Raw genomic sequence first — 21,892 nt, forward strand, 5'->3', positions numbered from 1 at the left:
TTATAAAGACTACAAAGACATACATTTCTCAACCATTTTTATATACTTTCACAGGGTATGGAAGGCGGTTTGGAGAAGATCGCTAACCTCGAGTACAGCATGATACGTACACGTGACGAAACTGTTGAAGAGACCAAGGGCAAAGCACCAGTTTTCACTGTACCACTCGAGAATATCGACAATCTGCGTGAAGGTGAGAATGCTCACTTCGAGGCACGCGTCACACCAACCGACGATCCACGTTTGCGTGTTGAATGGTTCTGGAATGGACGTCCACTTAAAGCGGGCTCACGTTTCCGCACATTCTGTGACTTCGGTTTTGTCATTTTGGAAATCTCACCGGTCTATCCCGAAGACTCTGGTGAATATTCTTGCCGTGCTATTAACGAATACGGTGAGGCTGTGACCACTGCCACCATGAAGATACAAGGAAAACGTAGCATCATCATGGAATCTCAACTGCCCAAGGGTATGGAGGGTACCATTGATCGTATTGCCGAACTTGAGGGTCTCGGTATGCGTAGCACAGAATTTGTGCCTGAAGATGATAGTGGCAAACCACCAGAATTCATTACAACTCCATTCGATATGGTCATCACTGAAAACTCGTTGGCCCACTTCGAATGCCGCTTGCAGCCGGTTAATGATCCAAGCATGCGCGTCGATTGGTTCCACAATGGTAAAGCTTTGTGGGCTGGTTCACGCATCAAGACCATCAATGATTTCGGTTTTGTCATTTTGGAAATTGCCGGTTGTTATCAACGTGATACCGGCTTGTACACTTGCAAGGCCACCAATAAGCATGGAGAAGCAACTGTTTCATGCAAACTGCAAGTTAAGGGTCGTCAAGGCATCATTGTTGAACCACAATTGCCTTCGAACTTCCGTACTGGCACTGAAAGTCTGCAGAAATTGGAGGAGAGCATGCATAAGCGTGAAGAAATCGTCATCGACGAGGAGCAACCGAACCCACCTAAATTCATTGAGGAAATCAAGGACAACCTCGATGTGCCCGAAGGTGGCCCAATACACTTCGATTGCCGTGTCGAACCCGTCGGCGATCCTACCATGCGCATTGATTGGTTCTACAATGGACGTCCTATGCCGACCGGCTCACGTGTACATCAACTCAACGATTTCGGCTTTATCGCCATGGATATCGATTACATTTACATACGTGATGCTGGTGAGTATACTTGCCGTGCCACCAACAAATGGGGCACTGCTACCACCACTGCCAAGGTTACATGCAAGAGCAAGCATAGCATCGTCTACGATACACAATTGCCCGATGGCATGACCGCCGAAAAATTGAAGGAGCTTGAACGTGGTCGCATTCCCGATGTGCCCAGAATTGAGGAACCCGATTTCGGACCACCAGAATTCGTTACTGAAATTCAAAATGTCACCGCTGAGGAATCCGAAGCTATGCGCTTCGAGTGCCAAGTGGAACCGAAGAACGATCCCAATTTACGTGTAGAATGGTACCGCAATGGCAAGTTGTTGCCAAGCGGTCACCGTTACAGAACCATCTTCGATATGGGTTATGTATCGCTCGATATTTTGTATATCTATGCTGAAGACTCTGGCGAATATGTGTGCCGTGCGGTGAACAAACACGGCGAGGCGCGCACCAAGGCGACAATTTCATGCAAGAGTAAGTAGAAAATTCGAAAAATTGCAAGAAATTTATTACTAATGATCATTATTACTTTACACACAGAACTACCAACAATTATGCTGCAAAACCAAGTGCCACGTGGCATGAAACCCAATGAAACACTCACTCAAATGGAGGCCACCATTAAGAAATATACCTCAGAGGTGCACTTGACTGAGGATGATCTCTTCGATCCGGATCGCAAGCAACCACCACGCTTCGTTACACAAATCAAGGATCAGACCACACTCACCGAGATGGCAACCACCAAATTTGAATGCCAATTGGCGCCAGTTGGTGATCCAAACATGAAGGTTGAATGGTTCTTCAATGGCAAACCATTGTTGTACAGTGAGTATCTGTTGCTTGTAGTGAATTTTAAGAAACTGGAACGTAACATTTTTCTTTTAACTACGCAGAGAATCGCTTCCAACCCATCTACGACTTCGGTTATGTAGCCATGAACTTTGGCTGGGTCTATCCAGAGGACAGCGGCGAATATGTGTGCCGTGCCACCAATCTCTATGGCAAGGATGAGACTCGCGCATTCATTAAGGTCTCTGGCAAGCCTGGCATTGTCTACGACTCACAGTTGCCCGCTCATATGCAGGAGACATCTATTCAGCGCATCCGTGAAATGGAAGCTTCGTGGCAAGTGTAAGTACCTTTTATCAAATGATTACTGGTATTTTTTAAGGAATGGTAGTTCATAAACTGTTGCCACTTAAAAAAAATACATTCAGGCTTCTAAACCGTATGAAAAGATATATATAATTATAGTTAAATCATTTTCTGTGGATAGGGTTGCCATCTCATTTTGATTTAGAAAAAAATCTTAGAAACAAAAATGAATTTATAATTTTTTTTTTAATTTAAGAATTTTTATTTTTATATTTATATTTGTTTTCTTTAAATTTTTTTATTTTTTAAATTTATGTTTTTTTTAATATATAATTTAATTTATTTTTTTTTTTTCAAAATTTTTTCAAAATCTGTCAACAGTGTACCAGAAGAGGCCGATCCCGATGCAAAACCAAGAGCTAAACCGACTTTCGTTAGCAAATTGGAACCACAAACCGTTGAAGAGGGCGAACCCGCACGTTTCTGTGTACGCGTAACTGGCCATCCACGTCCCAGAGTTATGTGGCTCATCAATGGACACACCGTTGTGCATGTAAGACATCTAGAAAATCTGATTCTAACTCTAATAGCGAGTACTAATTGAAATTCTCCCTCCAACGAAATAGGGCTCACGTTACAAACTAACGAACGATGGCATGTTCCATTTGGACATACCAAAAACACGACAATACGATACCGGCAAGGTTGAAGTGATCGCTAGAAATTCAGTTGGCGAAGCGATCGCCACCACCGAACTGAATGTGGTCGAACGTTCAGATGATTATCGCGGTGTATTGAAGAATTCACCACGTCGTAAGTACACGCTGGATACCTTATGTACATTTACTTACATAGCACTACAGAAATTAACACAAATACTCTTAGCTTTGCTAATACGACATTAGTTTATAAAGCAGATGAAAAATCTCTAAACACTAGACTAGTTAGTGCTGCACTCAAAAAAAAAAAACAATAACAAAAATACTTTCTTATATATATGAACGCATACTTATATACTTTACCTATATTTATATATACGCATAATACTATTTATCTTTCGATACTCACAAACGAATGTAGTTTATAGGTGTTCTCTTTTGAAACAATTTCAAATTTACTACTTTTTCAATAACAAAAAAATACATTACGCATTGTATATATACATAGACATTTTCACCACCACCACGATCACTGCAAAATATTTTTTTACTTTTTGACCAAAATATACACCCACAAAAATATATTTGAGTTAATATGAAACCCTAAATTTTGAGTTTGAAAGCAATATAGAACAGTTTTCAAACTGTTAACGGTACAAAAAAAGAACTAGTTCACAAAACGTCCAATAACAATTATAAGACTCTTACCAAGTCCACAAAAAAATCTTGCATTTGTAATGCTGACACATTCCAGAGCAGAATTTATTACATTCCAAAACAGATTTGAACGAATCTAAAAAAAACTTTCGTATATAAAAAACAATACTATATACACCAAAATATATATTTAATAAAAAATATTATATGAGACTACTCGAGATCACAGCTCACAACTTATACTGTGGCACTCTCCACAAAAAACTTCCAACACCAAATCCCAGAGTGTAAGAAATATTTCTATAATTTTCGAAACAACGAGATAACGATAAGTAGATATTATTTAAATAGACACACAAACACACTCTCAAAATCTCCAAGTCCTGAAAACAATCCCTATACCTATTCCCCTCCTAAATATCATAAATCCTGATATTCCTTCTCCGAGAAAATCCACAAAAAATTACACGCCCAAGCTGCTTTCTATCCACGAAGTACTACCACTCCAGCCTGCTGACGCTTTTGGATGAGCGCAACGTCTATAGCTGACTCAATGCGGAGTTTCAATGCAACGCTGAGGTTTATAATATATCTATAACTATACTTTGTGTCATTTAAAGCAGTAGTTTTTTTGTAATTGTTTATGTAATATTTGTTTTGTTTATAAGTATAAGCAGTGAGTATATCAAGTTTAACATAGTTTTGTGTGCTGTGTACTGTAGAGTTTTTTATAAAATGTTTTTTTTTTTTTTTTACTTTTTGGAAATTTTTGAAAATCACAAATGTTTTTGAGGCATGTTGCAAGAGTTCGCTCATGCACTCTTTGTCTCTATCTTTCATTCTGCCTTACACAAAAACTCTCTATCTGTCTCTCTTTCTTTCTATACTATTTGCTCGTTCAATATCGGTCGATCCATCTTTCTATCCCTCTCTTTGAAATACATACTTTTGTGTACTTTTTCAATCATTGGATTAATCTCGTACATTTATAATTCATAAAAGTCGGTCGCTCTGTTGCCTTGAAGATCATTTTTTACCTTACTATCTAATTTAAAGACCTTTAAAGCATGTTGCCCCTAAATCATAGTTATATCACTATATTATCTCTTCGAATAATTTTACTTTATTAATTCAAGTCATTTGCATGTTTGTTCCTAAAATTTGTTTGTGATTTGTTTAGATTTAAGATTTATCACTTAGTGTCTTCGATTCGCCAGACAGTGTCTAACCGAACAGACAACTCACTTTAATCATATAGGCTAGATTACATAAATTGATAACTATATTTCTCTAGCGAGATATCCAACTACACTCTCGAATTAAATTCATCCAAATAATTTTGTAGATTGTTGAAGAACTATATTTTTGGTCTTAAAAAACGAGTGGAAGAATGGCGAATCGAAGGCGGCTTTTACACATTTTATCAAAGTATTAGTTTGATGTGATCAAAAACATGAGAAACGAGGTATAGAAAATATACTGTTCAAAAATTCTATAGGTCTGCAATGAATATTTATTTTAAATGGAGAACGATTTCGGATACGCATAATATAAAGAAGGTTCGCTGAGTAGTTTAAAAAGCAACTATAATTTGAAAAGTATGTCCACAATATTTCCATCTGATCGAGTTCTGGAAAGTAGTCAGTTCGAAAAAGCATATTTTCGAAGTATAAAATTATATCTTAATGCGGTATTTGGTAGATATCATAGACTATAGACCATCTCTCTTTCTTAGAAGAGTAAATTTTATTGTTGTTCGGAATTAATTGGTAAAGCCTTTTAGTGCTTACTAAATCTTTCGGAAATTGTTCCCAGACCAACAAATTTGCTCCAGACAATTTTTTGATCACATCTAACCTGTTGAGCTTTCAAGTTACAAGGAATTTTTCGGAATCATGTAACCCTTCAATGCTAGAAATCAATATAGGTAAAGTTATACTAAATTATTTTAATCGAAATCACGGTTTCGAAATTTTCTAAATAACCGAACCTTAATTTAAAAACCTTGACTTGAAAGCTCAAATATGGCTTTTAATATCAAAGTATCTGTAAAAAGTTTGCATGATTGTTCCAAATTAGTTGTTAAACAGTGAAAATGCGTACAAACCAGGTAAGCACCAGTTTGTTCGAACCGACCATGGATCACTAAACGTAATTCAGTAAATTGTAAATATTATTATTATAGCTTGATACTTAGCTTAAAGTTTTACAACTACTTTTGGCGTAATTTTAGGTATTGCTTTATTTTTGTAAATTCAATAAACAACCATAAAAAATAAAAATATCGAATCCTATATTCACCAAATCCACTACTTTTCCTGCACCTACAGCTTGGTATGATTATGAGCTAACCGCTTATCAAAAAGAACGACAAGAAACCGAGCTGGAGAAGATATTCGATGAGCGCAAACAATATTTGGCCGATCAAGGTAAACCACTGAAGGGTGTCGAACACTTGAAACCCAAGCAGATCAAACAAGAAACACCCGAATGGCAACAAACCGTTAATGCCAAACGCAGTGAGGATTACTACAGTAAATTGCAAGAATTAGAAACCGAGCAATTGCTGAAGGAGACCAATTTGCGCAAGGAATCCCATCAATATGCCATACCCGGCGAGAAGGTTGTACAGAGTTCGGCTGCCAAGGGCATGGCCAAGTCTTACGAGGAAAATCTGTAAGTCTACAAAACTCAAATGTCTCCTCAATGCACGCTTTACTAATTTTCTACTTTCCACTCCTTTGCACTTTCAGGGAAGAACAGTCGTCGACAACAACTACGGCTGCCAAGAAGGTTGTCAAGAAACCACCAGTTGAACCGGCAGAATCGTCGGTACATGGACGTGAAGTTATCATGAATAAACAACAACAAACACAAAAGGAAGTTGTTGGCGATTTGGAGATTACACGCAAGATTACTGCTACCGAAACGACTGAAATGGAGCATAAGGGCACCGTGCAGGAGCGCGTTGTCAAGGGACCCGTATTACCCTCGAAGCCACCAGTGTTCACCAAGAAGATACAACCATGCCGCGTGTTCGAAAACGAGCAGGCTAAGTTTGAGGTTGAGTTCGATGGCGAACCAATGCCCACCGTTAAGTGGTACCGTGAAAGCTTCCCCATCAAGAATTCACCGGATTTGCAAATCCACACCTTCAGCGGCAAATCCATACTGATCATACGCCAGGTGTTCGTCGAAGACTCGGCTGTGTTCTCTTGTATCGCCGAGAATCGTGGAGGCACTGCCAAGTGCAGCGCCAATTTGGTGGTTGAGGAACGTCGCCGTGCCGGCAAAGGTGGACTAACACCACCCAGCTTTGTGAGTGTAATTCAAAGCGCCACCGTTGCCACCGGTCAATTGGCACGTTTCGACGCCAAGGTAACCGGCTCACGCCCAATGGATGTCTATTGGTTGAAGAACGGTCAAAAGGTACAGCCAAGCATTAAATACAAAATGCTTGAAGAGGACAATGTTTACACGCTACTCATTATCGAGCCATTCGCTGAAGATTCAGGCCGTTATGAGTGTGTTGCCGTTAATGTAGCCGGTGAGGCACGTTGCGATGCCGATTGCATTGTACAATCACCCACCAAACCAGACAAGCCCACCACACCGGGCAGTGAGAAGCCACCACATATTGTCGAGAAATTGAAGAGTCAATCCGTTGAGGAGGGTAGCAAAGTAATCTTCCGTTGTCGCATTGAGGGTAAACCCACACCGACAGCACGTTGGTATCGTGGTGAAAATATTGTGAAGCCATCGCGTTACTTCCAAATGACACGTCAAGGTGAATACTATCAACTGGTGATTTCCGAAGCCTTCCCCGAGGATGAGGGCACTTACAAGTGTGTCGCCGAGAATAAGCTGGGCAGCATTAATACCAGCGCTCAATTGAAGGTGCGTCCAATTGAGAATCTCGACGCCCCACCAACCATTACCGCACTGAAGGATGTTTCCGTGTCGGAGGGTATGCCAGCACAATTCAAAACCACCGTTACCGGTAAAGTGAAGGCCACCAGTGTGCAATGGTTCCGTGAGGGTTCTCTTATACCGGAAACCCCTGACTTCCAAGTGAGTATTTTCTTATATATTATACAAGCTTTAAGAACTCAGTTTAATAGAAGGAATAATAGAAACAAACTATAGACCATATAACGGTATTTTTTAAGTAGATAAAAATATTTAGAAAAACAAGAGTTCTTGAGAGGAATTTTCAAAGATCGGTTTCTTTAAATTTTCATAGGAAATGTTCTAGAGGCGGCCTTGATCAGATTGCATTCATACCATTCTTATCAAAAAGTAGGAACTCTATAGACGAGGGTAGCCAACTAAATTTTAAAACATTTATGAAAACAAATGAATGACTGTCTGTTCGATTCGATACCCATATATCAAAAACACATTTAGAGCATTTATATAATAACTATATATCCAGTAAGATCTTGATCTGATTGCGATAATGTTCTCGATTGTTCGATGTAATACTCACATCTTTTAATGGAAATATGTCAAAAGGTGGCAATATGGGTATCAAACTTTAGAATTAAAAGAAAGCTTTGGGGCTAAAAAATTGTTTTTAAGAGGATGCCACCTGTTTTTATTTTCTTATCAGATAACAATTTTCATCTGATAAAATAAACGAGTTTTTACAATGTGGGCCAACAAATAAACTGTTTAGAAATAATATTCGTCGAAATTACTTTGACGAGGGTTGCCACCTATTAAAAAAATTTATATTATTAAAAAAATTATATTAAGAAAAACGAATAACTGCAATGGATTTAAAAATGAAGAGCTTTAAGACGGTTTTTAGGGTTGCCACCTGTTTAAAATTTTACATCTTATAAAAAATTCAACCGATAAAATAGCTGAAATATTTTGATATCGGCAATAAACGAAGTGGGTTTAAGATTGATTTTTTCGGAAATTTATTGAAAGAGAGTTGCCACCCTTGTGAAAATTTTAAATTAAGAAAACAATATGTATATTATATTATTGTAATATAGTAAACACAAGAAAGGGATTTAGAAATGATTTCTGTCGAAAATATTTTTTCAAAGTGTTGCCACCCTTTTGAAAATTTTAAGCCAAGAAAACAATATGGGTATCAAAATGCAGAGGTTTTATATGAGATTAAATATATAGAAATATTTTTATTAAGATCAGCTTTTTATGTATCACATATTAACAATAAATATTTTCTACTTTCAATTACAGATGATCTTCGATGGAAATAGTGCCGTACTACTTATTGGAACCACTTATGAGGAGGATTCGGGCATTTTCACCGTACGCGTCACCTCATCAACTGGACAGGTCGAGTCATCAGCTAAGTTGACTGTTAAAAGTAAGGATTGAATTAATAAGAAATTTACAAACAAAAAACAAGCAAACCGAAAAGCAAATATTATAGTGAACGATTATGCGTAAAACGTTGACGGACGTAGGCTAAAAACGAAAACCGAAAGGAATTCTTAGCTAACAACTAGAAATAATACTCAAATTACAAAATAAGAACAACAATAACAAAAAAAAAACCGAAAAAAACGTTGATGCAGCGAAAGCAAATAATCCCAAACAAAGAACTTGCTTAAACAAAAAGTGTTCACTTTAAGTAGTATGAGACATACATATATTTTAAAGAATACCCGCAATTACTAGTCGTAAAAAGTTTGAAACAATATTAAGAATTATGCTCTGAAACCTTGAAATACTTATTAAATATTAATATTTTATTATTATGCAAACGTAAAATTTATAAAAAAAAAATCACAAAACGAATTTAAAAATTTTATATATAAAATTAAAAAAAAAAATATTTTTATTACTAATTAAAATAATAATAATAATAAAAAGTGCGCAATTGACATGAAAAAAATAAAAAAAATATCGAAAATTAAAATGAAAAATACTAAATTTAATTTTTTAAAGTAAACACACACACATATATATATATATATAATTTGTGGCATACAATAGTTGAGTGCCACAAACGCCACCACAGAAAACACTCAATTGTGGAATTTGAGTTTTAATAGATTTTCGCTCCACATTTGCTGTTTTCCGTTGAAATGTTGCTTAAACACACACACGCAGGCGGGTGAATACCGTTATTTATATCCACATTTGAATATTATTTTGAATATTTTGCTCAAGTAGTGCAGTTTAGCGTAGTACAGGGCGTATGAGTAACATCAACTCAAAAGTGCTCATAAATTTGACTCAAAAAGCGCTTTTCAAACTCAAAAGTAAAAAAAATCTAATTCTAGCGCGCACACACACACACTCAAAAACACTTTTGCTTTATGAATGTGTAGAATGTGTCTGAACCGCAACTTATAAGATTGCATAGCGAGCAGAAATTCAAAAATTTTTTCGAAAATTTTTACTTAGTGCCGTGCGCAAAACGCACATTCATTTTAACGAACTACAACAAAAACAACCAATGAAATTAAAAATACAAAACGATTTTTCTGTCATCTACAATGTTTAAGCGCGCACACACAGCAAAAGCAAAAGCTACTTTGCAGAGACATTTGTATATACATTTGTGTAGATTTGTGCGCTTTACCGTTAATAAGTTGAAATATTAGCAGGATACATGTGCACATATAATCATGTAAATATGTCAGCATATAATATTTAACAACCCTGCTGACAATTATTGAATATTATCGTCTGATATTTAGTGTCTGGGGAATTGTTGTGGCAAATGCACAGTGCATTGTTACCACAGTGCATTCTAATGGCTACAAGTAGATACAAACATACATATTTACATAGAGACATATGTACAATACTCATCTACTGAATATAATAAGCTTTTAGTCACACCTGACTGCCGGTGCACATCACTCAGAAAATCAAAAAAAAACAAAATTAAATTAAATAAAAAAACAGAAAAAAGCGGAACAACTGTTTCGTGCGCAAAATTTAGGTTGCTGCACACCACTCCCCCCTCCCCCACTCAACAACACACACAAAAACTGCTAGCTAAGTGTGCATTGCTACAACAAAAACAGCTTGTATCTGCTTTGTATGTAGCCATCCTTGTACAGTCATGCATAAAAATATGCGTTCATATTGTGGAAACATAACATAAATTTTGACAACGCAGCAGCGTAACGCGCGCAGTCAAATTAAAAATTTTTAAAAATGAAATGAATATACGCCCGCCTGCTGCGCTATTCTTAGCCTGAACATATTGCCGTGTCTTGCCAGTGGCTGATAGCAAAATAGCATCGATACGTACATAGATATGTGTCTATAGCCGCGTGTACGTGCGAAATTGTATGTTGCTCGGGGCTGGTGCGATTTGCGCTAACGGTTTATAGAATACGAAAAATAATTTCAAATTTTTTTTTTAATTTTTTTACTATTTTTTTATTTTTAATGTTTTTACTTTTTTTTGAAAATTTTTTATTTTGAAAATTTTTTTCAAAATTTGTTTGAAAATTTTTTTGAAAAGTTTTTATTTTGAAAAATTTTTATTTTTGAAAATTTTTTATTTTTGAAAAATTTTTTTTTTTTAATTTTTAGTTTTGAGCATTTTTTTTTCTGAAAATTTTAATTTTTTATTTGTATTTATTTTTATTTTCATTTTCCATAATCCACAACAATAGTTGAGTTGACTTATGGAGATTAGCCTTTTGGTTATTTTGAAATTATGTCGATTAGTGTATTGTATTTTTAGTCAGCGTAGAGCTTAACACACCGCCCGCCCCCCAAACAAAATGGAGAACGCCTACAACAACACCTGTTGTTGCATTGAAACACTGCCAAACAAAAAACAAAAAAGACACACAGCAGCAACACTTTAAGCTGAAAATTGAGAAAATTCAGAAAACAAAAAAAAAATAAAAAAAATATTAAAACTCATTATTTATCGTTTTGGCTGTCGGCTGACAGTACTTTATTTGTTTTCCATCAACTTCAATTTGTTTGTTGAATATTTTTTAAAAATAAATAATATATTAATAAATAAAGCAAAGTTAGTAATTTTTTATAAGCACTGTGTGACAGAAACAGCGGATATTTGGTATAAACGACGCTAAAAATTAGTAAAAGAAATAGAAAAAAATTATAAAATAATTTGGAAAAAAAATTTGAAAAAAATTACAAAATTCTTACTTCTCAAGCCTCCAGTTATATACGAAAGTTACTAAAAGCAACACAAAGCCGCAAAATATGTTTACTCATGTCTTCTAGCAGTGCTAGTATTCTCGAGCCACAATTTGCCTAGCAGATGTGCGCCATAATTCACCGTTAATATTTACACTTTCTTGGCACTTACCGTAATGAATCATTATTTGTATGATTAGCTGTTGGTTAGTAGTTTACATACGATTTAGCATTACTAATCATTAGTTGGCATTAGACGCGCTCAAGTACATATAACACAGATGATTAAAGGAAATTTTAAACAAATAAATACAAAAACAAATGAAATGTTGTTTAATTCTACGCGGTTACATTTGTCAAACGTCAGCAGCAGCAATATTCGTCACCGCTTGGTTGTGGTTGATTCATATCTTGTAGAGCAAATATATTTGTTATTTTTAAGTTTTCGCGATTTGCAAGGCAAGACAGGCAGATCTATGCAACAATATAGAGCTATAGAATGTTGAATATAGTTGGGTTGTTGTGTTGTTGTTTATGCTGCGCACCACTGCCTTGTAGTATAGTTGTTGCTATGCGCTGCGACAAAATGAAAGAGTTGAATTAGTAATTTAATGGTTTTTAAATTGAAATTAAAATTATAAATAATTTAAATTAAAATAATTAAAATAAAAATAAAAATTCAAAACTAATTAAAATTAAAAATAAATAAATGTATATTAACTAAAATAATTAAAAAAAAATATTAAAATAATTAAAAAAAAAAATATTAAAATAATATAAAAAAAATAAAACAAAATATTGTTTCAAACTTTGACTAAGCAAGCAAAACTAGACTAATTCAGCGTTAAAAACATTTAAATTTAAAAATTCAATTATGAAAATTCTAATGCAAGTAAGACGACTATTTGTCAACACTGGACTGTCTACTATGTTTTTTATATATGTTTATTACTATGCCTTACCTTGCCGCTGTTTAATTCGTATACATATCTACATATATACTATACTACCTACAATATGTTTGTGTATTTTTAAATGTTTTTTTACAGTGTTAAAAAAAAATTACTATTTTTCTTTGTATAACTGTACTGTAGTAGTGTTGCATGAGTTTTTTTATAATTACTTTTTTAACTATACGCTTCATACTAATACTCAATTTCATTGCGTTTTTAATTATCTTTTTCTACAATTTGTTGTTATTTTATTACAAAATAGCATTGCTTAACTTAAAAAAAAATATTTTGCTAAAATTTTTTCTTTAAAATAATTTCTAAAAATGTTTCTCAAAAAAAATATTTTGCTAAAATTTTTTTCTTTATAAATTAATTTTCTAAAAAAAAATTTCTTTAAAAAATATTTTTCTAAAAAATTTTTCTTTATAAAATATTTTTAAAAAATTTTTTTTCTTAATAAAATATTTTTCTAAAACATGTTTTGTTTACACAACACACATTACATGACGTGTTTTGTTGTTTTTTTGCAAAAAATTTTCAAATTAAAGCGTTACAATGCCGCTTTATTGCTTTTTTTCAACTCAAAACTTATTTTTGTATTTATTTTTTAATGCATAAGAAGCGCTTTGCTTAAAGAATTAATCATAAAATACTCATGCGACTAGGCTATAAGCGCGTATACTATTTACTTTGTATTGTATGATTTTCGCAATAATATTATAAAAAAAAATATTTTTTATGTTTTATTTACAAACAAAATCGATGTTAATTTTTGTTGTTAAGTGTTTTATTTTTAATTAAATTAATCACACTCTTTAAATATATATATATTTATATTTATATGGCATACATATATTGTTTGTATTACTCCTCTGTAAGCATAACTAATATTATTTGAATTGTTGTTTATGTTTATACACACACACACACTTATAATATATATATTTTTACATTACATACAAACAAACATTTATATATATTTATTTTTACGAATTTTTTGTTTTTTTTTCTTATGATTTTCGATGAATTTACGCAATAAATCACACAATACAACATTGCTAAACATAATTAGCGCAATTTTTTTCATTAAAAAGAACCAATGAATTTTAACATTTCACAGCTTTGCAAATGCTTTCAATTATACTTTAGCTTACTATCCTCAACATAATACAGGCTACGCCGCTGCCATACGCAACATTTTCAGCTAACAAACAAAATACCGGCAAACAACAGTTATAATTTATATACGCTACACTTCACCAGGTAAGTAGTAATAAATGAAAATTACACAAATTCATATTTGTACTTTCCTCTATGAAAAAAATTTCGTCTTCCAAACGCGTCTTTAAAATTGATTTTCTGCACAAAAAAACACTTCCTTACTGGCACACCTTTCGCTTTCGAAGCGTCGTCAAAGACTGCGGCAAAAATTTCAATTTTTCTTAGTCGATTTTGTATGCTCACTACCGCTAGCAATGTTGCTCACGAGCGCCACAATCGGCTAGCAACACACACATACGCTTGGCAACATGTTGCGCATACGTGTAAATATAGCACAAGTGTTAGCAACATTTTGGTATGTGCAAGGCGACACACCTACTGCATATGTATGTATGTATATAGTATGTGTGTGCGACAGGTGACGAAGCATACAATGACATGGACATATAAATATAGTTATATACATACATACAGTTATAGTTATAAATATATTTAAATATGTATATAAGCAACATACATATGTATACATACATTTTGTGGCTGTCATGAGCGCTGCGGTGTTCTTTATTGACTACGTCCTTCGACAAATGTCAGCATCATTAAAAATTCTTGAAGAAAAAATGAAAATAATGAAAAACAAATATACATATATACGATATATATTTATATACACTTACTATCATATAAGCGCAATGTGCCCCAAAATGTCATATATCATTCGTTCATCTCGAACTGTCCATCTTCATATGCAATCTCTTAATCTTCCTCGATCAGGCAAGGCAGCAGCAGCTATTATTGCCATTGTTTTTTTTATTTTTTTTTTTAATTTTTTCTATATATTTTTTTGTGATTTTTTTTTGTTATTTTCGTGGTTAACAAGTAAGCACACATGGTACACTGCCAATTTCAATTAATGTGCTTCACATGCAAAATGATATTTTCGTCAATGAAAACTCATCGCCGAGATATTCTTGCGGCAAAATAAGATAATTGCGCATATAAAGCATCAATTCCCTTTCAATTCGAATTCACCTATGTGTATATACATATGTACAAAATATCTGTAGTTATACATATATGTATGCATACATACATAAGTCTGCCTCGTGTGGCAGCTGATGATCAGTTTTTCCGATATAGTCTGTGACGCACTCACCGCTTAATGGCCAAATTGGCTTTGAATGCATCATTTGTTTTTATTGACCCTTTTTTAGCGTATGTTTAATTTAAATAATTTTAAAATGCTTTCGAATGCGGTTAGTAATCTACTATATAACGGTATAAATGAGGTGTTGTTTTTAAAAATATGCCAAATGTTTCTCGAAGTTTTTGGTTTTTAGTAGTGGTATGCAAGCAAACCTGATATCAACTAATACTATATAGCATGAGTTATTAGTCTAAAAATATTTTTTACTTGAATTTTGTTACTGTATGTGAAGTTCATATCAACTATCACTGATGAGATGTTGGACTGAATCATTTTTATAATATCATGAAACTGCTAAAGATCTATAAATAGATCGCATACTAATTGAAATCAAACCTTAAATTACTTTCATACAACTGTTTGTAAGGTTTTAAGATAGCTTCAACGACATTTAAGATCTATCCACATTTGTTATCAAGGCAATAACAAAATATCTCTTCGAAATTGTTTCGGAATGACTCTTTAGAGGTTGGATAACTCGCAGTGCATTTAAGCGACATTTGGATCGAAATTGTGCTGTGTATGCTATATATATATATCTTCCAAACCAGTTTAAATTCTATCAATCTCAGCCGAGAACCTTTCAGAAACATTCTATTTCACACCTTCTTACTATGACTTATAGAAGAAGAGGAGACTGTTGTACATCTTCAATGTGAATGCAAAGCATTATACAAGAAAAGAATCGCAACAATCGAATACGGTTTTCTCGATGACATCTCGGAGGTTGCACACATTAAACTTTTTGAGTTGTCCAACTTCATAAAGGCCACAGAGTAGTTCAAGGAGGACATTGTAGTGTAAGAGGATTCAAGTCCCGGTGGATTCACAATGGGCCTCCTAAAAGTCTAAGTGCATCATCTGAGATCCATTATACCTCCCTACCTACTATGATATATAGGTAAATAGATTATAGAGCAAATTTCAGGATCTTGTTTTTCACCTAATTTAATACTCCCATCGGTTTCTAATAACACAAAGCATTCTGGCGGTTATTTAGAGGAGTAAGGGGGAAACTGAGATGAGTTTTCACCCACGATTATTAAAAGTTCTCCAAACCGTTCGTACTCCTTTTGCTCTTAAAGAAAATTTGGATTACAGTTGTTCAATTAAGTAACAATCTATGACTTCAAAAGCAGATGGGTGATGGATGGTGTATTTCTTTAGGCCTCTTTGACAGAACTCGAATTTCTGACTGCGATCAAATCCAAATCGAAAACTCTGCTTCTATCTTGAGATTCGGCAGAAGTAGAGTAGAACCCAAACCCCATTACAGATACATAGCTCCCCTTATACGAATATAAAAAACGGGGATTAACTTTAAAACGTGAATGTCGTATTGTAAAAGCTAAGTCAGAGTCTTTCAGATGTTTTTGTAGGCAATCTACAATCTGAAAACTATCCAGAGTTGAGAGCTGATAAAAGCTTATTAGGAAATGAGAATGCTTAGTAATACTTATTTCAAGCTAAAATGTATAGTTTAGAGATATTAGGAAATGAGAATGCTTAGTAATACTTATTTCAAGCTAAAATGTATAGTTTAGAGATAGCAAAACGTAGTATTTCGCTTTAAAATTATTATTTATGGGAAGTAACTCGAACCATTTTAGGTTCCACTAAATATTCCTTTATACAAGAAAACAACTATAGTATATCTAAAATCAGAAATCTTCAACTCAATTATTAAACTAATTATTATTTTATTTTTCGAAATTTGTTAATATGTTTTTATAAACTAGATCGTGTGATATGTGCTATTTCGCACGAAAAATCGCTAAAATCAACTTTTAACACGCAAGTTTCTTAAAAAAAATACTTAGAAAAACAATGGAGCACCTGGACAATATTATTTTTAGACGACAAAAAACAGACAAATTACTCATATTTTACTATACAAAGATACAAGTACATATATATAGAGCGTATGTCTGTCTATGTCTTCAAAATGTTGCCAGCGACACAATCTTATGTTAAACTGTCAAAAATAATTTTCAAAAACTAACGGGGTCAATGTATTTTAAATGATTTTATTTTACCAAAAGGGAAGGGAAGCCAACATTTCGTAAGAAAAACAACCGGCAAAAACAAACAAAATTGAAAGAGATAATATTGTGGTCTGGGATGCTTGCTGCTTTTAGAAACTTCAAAAATTGTACGAAATGTTTATGATAAAATTGGAGCAAACGTACACATAAAATGAGCTTGCGTGCGTTTTATAAATGTACATGAGGATGTACGTATTTAAGTAATTAATTTTGTATTAAAGGGTCGGTGAGAAAGTTGTTGTATAAGAAAATTAGTAATTTTTAATTTTAATTAATTGAAAAATTTACTAACTTTCAAAATTAATTTAAACTTTAGTGGATACATATTGAGAGTAGAACCAAATCTATCCTAACATAACCTTAAAGTACCAAATGATAACATAAAATACATATGTACATAGGTATCCAAACTCAATGTTTGATTAGGATTATAGGTTTCCATACTTTCTCTTACGGAAAAATGTTCGTATTCCAAAATTGTTCTGTTTTCAAAGCATTCGAAAAATGTTTCTGTGATTAATATGTCTAAGTTATCTTCCCTATTTTTATTTACTTCCAAATTCATTGAAGCAGTCATAAGAACTTGGAAAAAAATCAAAGCCTCTCCTACCACGCAGCAACTATTATTTCAACACAAATTTTTCCCTTTGGGGTACTTAGTGAGTACGTTAATACCCGATTGCATGTTGTAGCAACGGGGCAATATTTCAAGATGCAAATGGGGTCAATGAATTATTTTTAAAATCATTGCGCTGGTGTTTTGCTGTTTCGAGCATGAAATACCCAACAAAATACTACCTTCTCAGCTTAAATCAACTTTTTGGGAAATTTGTATTATTTAAATGCCTAGATTAACATACACTGCATGACTGTTGCAACAGAAGAACAAAAATGTTGCAGGTGATTTCTTCATAGAATGGTATAAATTAGGTAAAATTTGTTTGTTTAAACTATGCAATTGCATTAGAATCGTATTTTTGTAGAGAAGGGAAGTTTGTAAAAGCTATAAAAACTCTAATGGGTCGGCTGAAAAGATTATTTAGATATAAATGCATAAAAATTTTGAAACCCCCAGTGAGTTGGAAAAATTATGGGAAGCCTTTTGTGTAAAATATTCTGAAAGAGTGTGTAAAAATACAATTTCAAATTATTATTTTCAAAATTTTTGTTCTCCCACCGATATTCTATGGAGCTAATCACCATTTGATTTGATCGCTGTTCATACTGAAATCAAACAGATTTTTTGTGGCTATTCTTAGTTAGAAAAGGTCAAATCTGTCTTCGAGCATGTTTCTAAGTTAAAAAATGTTTCTTCTGAAATCTAACAACTGTTAGAAACATGTTTCAAACTTGTAGGTGTCTCTCGGACAACCTCATGTCGCAAATAATGAGATGAAAAGCTCAAATAGGCTTCTTGCAGAGTTGAATAATTATTTATAAACAACAAAAAACATGTTTTTGCACTGATTTTCGTAAAATTTACTTTCAAAATTTTCAAAACATTGTAATTTCTGTTAATCAAAAATTGTTAAAAATGTATTTTTCGCAAATAAATAGCTTTCCTCTTATATAAAAAAAATGTTATAATGAATAGCTACAAAAGAACAGACATCCATCAAGTGGTGTGTCTGAAAATCAACTCATATCTGATCGCATGATCACATTTGTTTGTATTTATGCCTGCTCACCTGCCACTTTTAATTAAATATGCTGTTTTAAGGTTAAAATCAACTAAATTTTAGACCATGAATTCAGCACCTCGAAAGCACTACTAAACAGCTTTCTTAAGAAGTGTGAAGATCAACTGTCAAACAAATGAATTTGAATGCAAAATATGTTTAATAACATGTCAATGTTTACATATATATTTTTGCAAATTGAATCAAAATGAAATTGAGAAATTCATTAAAAATTCATATTTTTCGCACAAAAATCCGTAGTCAAGGGCCATGAAATATGAAATATGCAATGTACTTAATGGTAATTAGCTGTTGGCAACAAATCATATCAGAAATGTATATATAATATATTTCATAAATATACATATTTCAAAAAAATATATATATAAATCCGTAAAATATTTGATAAATGCAAAAATTTGTCTATAAATCAGGCAAATAACTATATACAGGCAAAATTTAGGAGACACGTTATACTATAAATTTTGTATATAATATATGTTTAAATTTATATATATATTTTTATATAACTGCAGATATTCAAATCATACCATAATTATTTGCTATATTGACCACCTGTGATGATGAGTGTATAGTTTCTATAAAAAAATCGAATTTATAGACATATGTACATATACACAGCTATATAGATATGAGCAAAATTATTAAAAATTATATATTCTTTACATATATATACATAAATATGATACGCACCAACAAACATTTGTGCAAAAACCCGATAATGATGTCTCATAGTTAATTTTAGTACAAGTACTAATGTCTCACCTGCGATGACTGTACATAAATATATAAATATAAATACATAGATATATGTATATATAATATAAAAAAATGTGCATAAAACTGTTCAACGAAGTGCTGTTTTTTATTTTAAAAAATTTTATGATATAGTCACGTTGCTATTTCTGTGCTCGATACTGTGCAGGTACCTTATATATAATATTTTATATTAGCACATACATATATACATATGTACATTTGTAGAAGCTTAATTTATGCTTGCTAATGGTCAGACAATACAGATTTTGCTACATACAAACAGTTTTTGGTATGATGAAGTCACAGGCGTGTGCAAATATTAATACTTAAATATATACATATAAACAGCGAGTATATTAATATATATACATACATATCTTTCTATATACAACTATTATTAATAAACAAATTTAAATCAAATTAAGTATTAAATATATACATTTGTATAAGTATATACAAATATAAGTGTGTTAATGAGTTCCAAGACACACACACACATATCCACAAAAAAAAAAAAAAAAAAAAAAAACATATCCACACACACTTAAGTGGTGTGCTGTTAAATATAGAGAATTTTTAGAAATTATTAATTTAATTAGCGCTGAAAAGATTTCACCTTAAACTATGCGAAATATGGACGCCGAAATGCTTGGATTAACATATATACTATACCTACATATATAAGAACATTAATAGTTTTGATAAATATTCATAGCTAATTGAGCTCAAAAGAGACATAACTTCATTTTGATAAATATTAAAAAAAATATATATTTTTGATTTAATTAGATCATCTATGAGGCTTTAAGACTCCTCTAATATGGCCTTGATTTACTTAGAAAGTTTTAGGTCTTTTTATGTTTTGGATTTCTGAAAAAGTCAGAAGGAAGACGACTTTCCAATTAAGACAATGCTAACAAGAGAGTTTGAAGACAATTCGTTTACTTTTTTGCTAATAATGAAAGGACCTCACCTATGGAAGCATACAATCCTAATATCATGTTAGAACAAATAAATTTGGAAAATCAATTAGGCTGCTAATTGACTCAATTTAGATTCGAGAATTAGTACGTACTAGTGTGTAACAAATATGAAGAGCAAAAACTATTGCTCCTTGCAATACTTGTATAACATTTTGGATTTATATCCCTTCATTTAAGGGGTTATATACAGTTAGAATTTTCAAAAAATCGATTTTTTTTATTTCATTTTCTTAATGTACATATATTTAAGAATACACACAGAAAATTTCATATCGTTCCGGTGAATATTTTCAAAGTTACAATCAAATAAAAAATGTGAAAAGGCGTTTCAAGTACAAGGTCCAAACTTTAAACGCGTTTTTCTCAAAATGGTGTTTTCGAAGTCGGTGACCAACATTACTCGAAAACGGCTAGACCGATTAGTCTCAAATTTTAACACGACCTTCTTAAATATATTTTTTAGTAATTAATCGAAGATTTTTTCTCTCCGATAAATATTTTTTTTTTTTTATAAACAATTTAAGGCCGAAATTTCGGTGAAGAATCGATTTTTTTTTTTTTTTGAGAAACCGCCATTTTGTCAAAAAATTTTATTTTGCTTATTCCTTCGATTAATTACTAGATTTAACATTATTTTAACGAAATCTGTTTGGTTTTTAAATTTCGGATGATTCAGTTCCGAGATATAGTGGTCACCGCAAAACGTCTTTTTTGAGAGGAGCTCCTGGAGATCAGCTGTAGCTCTTTTTCAAATAAATATTTTTACTAGTACTAAGTCTTAAAATACAGTTAAAAGATACCATAATATGTGTATACATTTTTGGATCAATAAATTAAAAAGTTTTTTTCAGAAAAAATTCTGGAAAATTCACTTTTTTTCGGCCGTCTAACTGTATATAACCCCTTAATGCTGAATTCGTTTTCTCACTTAACTGATGATTTCCTGAGTTCATTAAACACACATTACTGATTTTTATAGCGACTTTTATACAATTTTTTATGAATTAAATAATAATTCGACAACTAGTTAATTAAATTTATTAATTGTTTCATTCAACGCTAAATTGAACAAAATCAGTTAATTAATTCAATAAGTTAATAGCTTCATTATACGTTAATTTGAAAACAATTAGTTAATTAATTCAATTAGTAACTTATTTAAGTTACTCAAATATTTCATAATGGGCTAAATTGAAAACAATTAGTTAACTGTTTCATTATAAGCTAAATTGAACACAATTACATAATTAATTCAATTAGTAAATAATTTAAATTAGTTATATATTTCGTTATATGGTAAATTGAA

General features: G+C 32.5%; 1 protein-coding gene and 1 long non-coding RNA gene across 2 annotated transcripts in view; one reads left to right on the forward strand and one right to left on the reverse strand.

The window, feature by feature from the left end:
- The window catches only part of LOC105211083 (titin), a 115,772-nt gene that overhangs the window by 18,747 nt on the left and 75,133 nt on the right, over positions 1-21,892 (forward strand). Inside the window, exons 8-15 of the mRNA XM_054228878.1 lie at positions 55-1,657; positions 1,724-2,011; positions 2,080-2,317; positions 2,663-2,834; positions 2,908-3,094; positions 5,928-6,273; positions 6,351-7,668; positions 8,815-8,944. Coding sequence (XP_054084853.1) covers positions 55-1,657; positions 1,724-2,011; positions 2,080-2,317; positions 2,663-2,834; positions 2,908-3,094; positions 5,928-6,273; positions 6,351-7,668; positions 8,815-8,944 — 4,282 coding nt within the window. The remainder of the gene's footprint in view (positions 1-54; positions 1,658-1,723; positions 2,012-2,079; positions 2,318-2,662; positions 2,835-2,907; positions 3,095-5,927; positions 6,274-6,350; positions 7,669-8,814; positions 8,945-21,892) is intronic.
- Positions 11,815-14,665, reverse strand: LOC114804592 (uncharacterized). Its single transcript, XR_008470835.1, has 3 exons — positions 14,570-14,665; positions 14,424-14,500; positions 11,815-12,294 (listed from the first exon to the last, which is right to left on the reverse strand). It is a non-coding gene; the product is annotated as an uncharacterized LOC114804592 (long non-coding RNA).

The sequence above is a fragment of the Zeugodacus cucurbitae genome, chromosome 4 (assembly GCF_028554725.1).
Source record: "Zeugodacus cucurbitae isolate PBARC_wt_2022May chromosome 4, idZeuCucr1.2, whole genome shotgun sequence".
Lineage (NCBI taxonomy): Eukaryota > Metazoa > Arthropoda > Insecta > Diptera > Tephritidae > Zeugodacus > Zeugodacus cucurbitae.